The 6,000-nt window shown below is 39.6% G+C and overlaps 1 protein-coding gene across 17 annotated transcripts in view; it reads left to right on the plus strand.

Annotated features, from left to right (window-relative positions):
- The window catches only part of TAOK3 (TAO kinase 3), a 159,737-nt gene extending 154,713 nt beyond the window's left edge, over window positions 1–5,024 (plus strand). For 15 of the 17 annotated variants that reach the window (XM_075568080.1, XM_075568075.1, XM_075568074.1 and 12 more), the window contains 2 exons: window positions 562–744; window positions 4,399–5,024. In XM_075568080.1, coding sequence (XP_075424195.1) covers window positions 562–744; window positions 4,399–4,560 — 345 coding nt within the window. In that variant the 3' untranslated portion in view covers window positions 4,561–5,024. Of the gene's footprint in view, window positions 1–561; window positions 745–4,083; window positions 4,199–4,398 lie in introns of all 17 variants that reach the window. The other 2 variants (XR_012787695.1, XR_012787697.1) reach the window with 2 other exon arrangements.
- Window positions 5,025–6,000: the final 976 nt, after the last annotated feature.

Here is a 6,000-nt window from a genome sequence, read left to right on the forward strand (position 1 = left end):
AAGATATTTCTTATACAATGTTGAAAAGGTAGCATGACAACATTTAAAATAATACCATTTCCAATGTTGAGAAGCAATTACGAGAGATCCCAACTCAACAGTTTGAAGTAAGCATGCTAGGTACAAACTTAGTTTTACATAGCTATCATTTTTGGAAGTTCAGATGTATGGCTTTGTTGTATTGTCAAACCTTTGCAAATGAGGAGCAGTGACCATGTAAACTCCTTTTTACAAAGTTTTTATTTTTGTTGTTGTTCTGCTCAGTCTCTAAACAATGTGTTGGAGAAAAGAACACATCCAAGTAACATCTTCTTTTTTTAACATTTTGATTCATAATTTCAAATATATTTAATAGGCTTGCATACTTAAACTAGTAGTTCTACTTTTGGCCATAAGTGTCTGCTAAGCCAATCGTAGTTTGACATACATGCTTAATACTCACCATATTTCATCTCTTCCTTCCTCCATGCGTTTGGTACATCTGTACCTCCTGCGTTTCAACATTGGTCTGTGGCCATGTTGTTTCTGCATGTTACTGTCCTTCCCCTGCTGTGGCTGCAGCTGCGGCTGGATGAGGCTCAAGAAGCAGAATGCCAGGCTCTAAGGCAGCAGCTTCAGCAGGAGATGGAGCTGCTGAACGCTTACCAGAGCAAGATCAAGATGCAGACGGAGGCACAGCATGAGCGTGAGATGCAGAAGCTGGAGCAGAGGGTATCCCTCCGCAGAGCGCACCTGGAACAGAAGGTACAACCACTAGTATTTTTCACTGCTCTTTGTCAACATCAGAATATGCAAATCATACATGGTGACACCTATTAACCTCATGTCTGATCTGGTTGGGAGGAGTTAGACAATGTCTTTCATATAGATGTGATCCATGCAAAGGCACCACAACATGATGCAACATCTGTAGTACTGACTGAACATTTTGCCCATCAAGTTATTGTCACTAGCTTCTAAAGTTGCCTTCCATAAAATAAACTCCTTAAGGATTTTACATTTTGGGAGGAAACACAGAAAATAGTTTTAAGAGATTAATTGGAGAGAATGGCTTATGTAATACCTGTACAATTTATGGTACAATAACTAGTAAGGATATAAAAAATATGGAAAAATGTGAAGTGGGGCGAATTACAGACCTCAGATACCATTGGCCTGAAACAGCAGGTCTGCATGGAGCAGAGTACATGGTGTGGCTTGCAAGAAATGTTTTTTTACACCCTTGCTTTCAGAGTTATGATGGTTCCCAGAGGCTAGGATATGGGCATACATTCCGCAGTTGAGATAATTAGGGTATCCTAATTACCCTTCTTGTCCAGTCCTCTGGTGGTTTTCTGGCCACTAGTCCTGACTAACTCACGGGACCCCTTCTCTGAATGCTCCTGTCACTGATGCTCTCCATAATATTGTATTTGTATAGGACAGTTACAGGACTAGAAAGAACAACACTAAATAAAACTGAAGAGAGTTGAGATTAGCTAGTTAGGGTACTTCTATTTATACCATGGCACCTAAACCTCCCCCTCCTTTACTACACTAGCTACAAGGAGATGAAAGACTCAAACTTAATAGCTTAGCACATTAGTATCCATAGGTCAGTAACTAATATATTTTGGGGTTACATATAAAAACAATTGCTCTGTGGTAATGGCAAGAATATACCCACCACCCCTGTGTGAGCTGGAGCCACATGCTGTTCCACAATGTCATCAAGAGCTCCCAAGAGCTTTTCTTCCGTTATTTGAAAGTTGGTTACCCTAATTTCCCAGCTGTCAGAAGTACAGAAAGTGTACTTTTTGTAATCGAGGCAACTTCATATTGTTTCTCTTTGTTTTAGGACATCTTCCACATATTGATTTTTACCTTCAAGCATGTATAAAGGTAGCTCCTCTTGAGTTATTTTTGTGGTACCTAGCTGAGCTAGAGGTTCGCATGGTACTTTGTTAGCCTTCTTCAGACAATAGTAATAGAGCTGTCCAATTTTTCCCAAGTTCTCATAGTTTGAGAGCTACATGCTCTGTCTTGTAGACTAGCACAACATAAATATCATAGGTTAGGTCTTTCTCTTTCTTCATAGAAAAATAGGGAAACGGCACTCGTTTTTTAAGTGTGATCTCACTTCTAACCAATGAACATTAAAAAAAAAAAAAAAAGGAGAGACCCCCGCACGCTATCCCAATAATAAAATAACACTCACAATACATAGTTGGATGTCCAATTCACTTTAAACAGCGCAAATGTTCCTTTGCAAATAAAGGCAACATTTTTCCATTATCCATGTGCGCTGTTTAAAGTGAATTGGGCATCCAACTATGAATTGTTACTGTACTATTGGAATCATGTGCTGTCTGTCTCCTTTTTTCTGTCTTGCCGGCTCCCATTCTTCCGGATATTCACAAATACAATTGCTAGGAGTTTCATAAAACTCTTAAGATCCAAAGTAGTTTCTGCATCTCCTCTAAATCAATACATTGTTGTGCCTTAATATTTCTAATAAGAGGAGAGACATGTTTAGAATTTGGATGCAGGCTATGGCGTCAAATATCTGGTGAAGGATGGAATCTTTCAGAAAATCAGACCAGTTACTACTTTGATATGATGGATATTGAGAAGATTATGTAGTAGCCCTGTAGACCCCAGGTCCAGCGTGCCACATTCATTGACAACGGTGGGGCCAACAGTCCATTTTTGCCACCTGTTATTTTATCTTACCTGCCGACACTAATACTCGGGGGTTCACTATAATGTCCCGGGGACATTCTCCTGCGTCCACTCTACAGGTGGTGGCAGTGGGGAACTCCACGGTCTATACAGCTGCTTGTAGTAATTTGTCGTACTCATCTCAGTCGTTTACCCATACGTGGCGTTCGTGCCCCATGTGGAATACGTAGACAACGTTTCGTAATGTTTAGTGACATTTTAAAATGGCAAAAGATGAAGGTGATAAAACACTAAATAATAATAATAATAATAACCTTGTTTGAATACATACAGTATGTGATGCCATACAAAACTGTTTAAAACTGGTCAAGGTGTATTCCGGGTATTGTCTTAACTGCTGTATGGTGCCCACAGTGGCACAAAAAGCCTGTCCTTATTATAATTCAAATGGCAGGCTGTGTGGACATGTAAAGACTAGTAATTGGGCTATTATGTTTGGTGGTGGGATAGTTTTTGCCTCTTAAAAGTGTGTTTATAATAGTCATAAAGTTTTGAACCTTTTAGATCCAGCTTCGGGTGAATGTTGTATTTCTTTCTCTCTCTATATATGTGATGGTTTGGATAGAATGACCGATCCTTTGCTTTACCAGGGGAAATAAATGTATTTCATATGTGGAGTGACACAAATGGAATTGAAATGCACTAAATGCAAGGTTGTGTATTATGCGACTTAGAAGTGAAATGAAGAGATCTGACAGGCTGCGCCCTTTTTAATGCATAGCCCCAAAATGTTAGAAAATGTAGTTATACATGGTATATGAAATCTGAAATAAAATGTTCTCATCTGCCTCGTGGCAGCCATCTTTGATTGTGGTGTCATTAATTACACGGGAAGTCCAAAGTGCACGGATATTCATTGCCAATTCTTCTGGATTCACTATTTTTGGAAGTGAAACATCTGTAAATGTACCCCTTTTCAGTGAATATTTTGAACAGCTGTAGTGTAGAAAATTGCACTGGTTTGTACCTTTCCAGGGTAAGCAAAAGCCAGAGCAATGGAACTCCGCACACTTCAATCTTTCAGTGTTCATAAATGACATCACAGATCAAAAGAGCAGAACACATTCAAGTCGTTTGGTCGTGAATTTAATTTATAATGCTCCCTTATTGTACATATTAAAATGAGATAAGTGTGTGTGTGTGTGTGTGTGTGTGTGTGTGTGTGTGTGTGTGTGTGTGTGTGTGTGTGTGTGTGTGTGTGTGTGTGTGTGTGTGTGTGTGTGTGTGTGTGTCTAAATATCTGTGGTTGACACCTCAATCAGAGGAGTCAACACCACATTGACTGTAGGGTTTAGCCCTGAATGTTACGCAGAATGCCTTTATTTCTGCTTTTGATCACAGCTTTTCTCCCCTTGTAACAAGTAAAGTGATGTCATCCACTGGAAGTGTTAACGGCCCGAGCGTGCCAGGCTTGTGACATCCCGTGCATGTCATGTAGACACAATGACGTTTACGTATTGTTAGTAAAAAGTAAATGGTAAGCTAAAAGTTACATGCTCAATTTGCATGTCAGTACCCACAATCCTTGTCTGCAGCTGAACCACTGAATTATGTGATATTGGGGTGAATGACCAAGGCTTTCTTTTAATGATATTTTGTACTATTTCTAGAAAAATAAAATTATATTTTCATATGTCATGCATATGTGTGATTAAAGGTTTGCTTTGCTTGTTTTAGATCGAAGAGGAGTTGGCTGCCCTTCAAAAAGAGCGCAGCGAAAGGATCAAGCATCTATTTGAACGACAGGAAAGAGAGATTGAGACCTTCGACATGGAGAGTTTACGGATGGGCTTTGGAAATCTGGTGACGTTAGAATATCCCAAGGAGGACTATAGATGAGAGAGGCCAGTTTTTGCCATTCAAATAAAATAACAATAATAATATTAACAATGACAGCAAGAAGAACCTGCAAAACGTACATTCCCCATTTTAACGGGCGTGCTCTCTCTCTCTCCTCTCTCCCTCCCTCCCTCTGTCTCTCTATTTCTCTCTGACGTCCGTCGGACACTAGTGCCTGTAATTCTTTTTACTCACCAGGGTGCCTCTGGGCAAATCTGAGCACGGAACGAGCTCCCTGGCATACCTCTCAAGTGTCCCTGATTGTCACTCAAATTTTCAATCCATCAGAACATTGGTGCTTGTTATAAAAAAACGAAGATTCAAACAGCGGAAAGGAGTCTTGAAGTAACAGTTGTGTTTTGTGTCGAAACTCTTCCTTTACTCAATAACCCCTTTTCTGGAAAGAGATAACTTGATTATTCGACGTTTTGTCCATGATGTTCCTTGGGGGAGATGGTGAGAGGTATGTGTCATTGATATCTCAATGTGAGAATTGAGAGGTATATATCTTCTATGCCTCTGCGGGAGGGCTTGTGAGGGTTATGTGTCTTTGACCTTTCTTTGGAAGAAGGTGAGAGGTGTATGTCCCTGATGTCTCTGGGTGAGATATTTTGTACTTTGATGGGTGAAAGCTACGTGTTCATGATTCCTCTGCTGAGGCCAGGAGGTGTGTGTTCCTGAATTCTACGTGCAGTATGGTGAGAAATATCCCTTCTTTACTTCTTTGTGGAAGATGGTGTAAGATGGCTGTCCACAATTTTGGTCAATTTCATTTCCCACAGTGCACAACAGTTGTCAAAGTCTGTGTGATTAACCCCTTCAGCCCTGAGCCAGTTTTTTGGCAGTGTTATATATGATCTGATGACAACTCTTCGCTTCTCTAAGCGTGGGGTCAAGGATGGCACTTGCAGGAGTTTGGTTATCATGAAATAATCGCCTCTGCGTGTCACCAAGCTTCTGAAGTGCTTGAAGCTTAAAAAATGAGAGAAAAACTCAGGGATGAAGTGATTAATATATTAATGTTCAATAACACATTTTAAGAGACTAGAGAGAAATGAGGAGAAAAAGAAAATCACCAACAACAAATGTGAATATCTGTTGGTTACAGCAAACATTTTATTCTGTTAAAGTACAAGCAAACAAAATATATACAATTTAATATATAAGAGAGAGAGAAGCATAAAACTGCAGCCTTAAGGTTACTGCTGCTGCGTTACACATTGTTGTTTTTTTTGGTATTTGTTCGTCAGGAATAAAAAAAGAAGAGATTTTATTAAACTATTGAGGTTTGATACATTTTACAGAAACCAATCATGTTGTATATATATATAGACATATTGTTGGGGGGTGGGGAGGGGGGGAGAAGCAGACATGGGGAGGGTTGTTGGGCAGATGGGGAGGGTAGAATGTCTTGTGATAATATATATTATTTTTTTTATT

Source organism: Ascaphus truei, chromosome 13 (assembly GCF_040206685.1).
Source record: "Ascaphus truei isolate aAscTru1 chromosome 13, aAscTru1.hap1, whole genome shotgun sequence".
In the NCBI taxonomy this organism is placed as follows: Eukaryota; Metazoa; Chordata; class Amphibia; order Anura; family Ascaphidae; genus Ascaphus; species Ascaphus truei.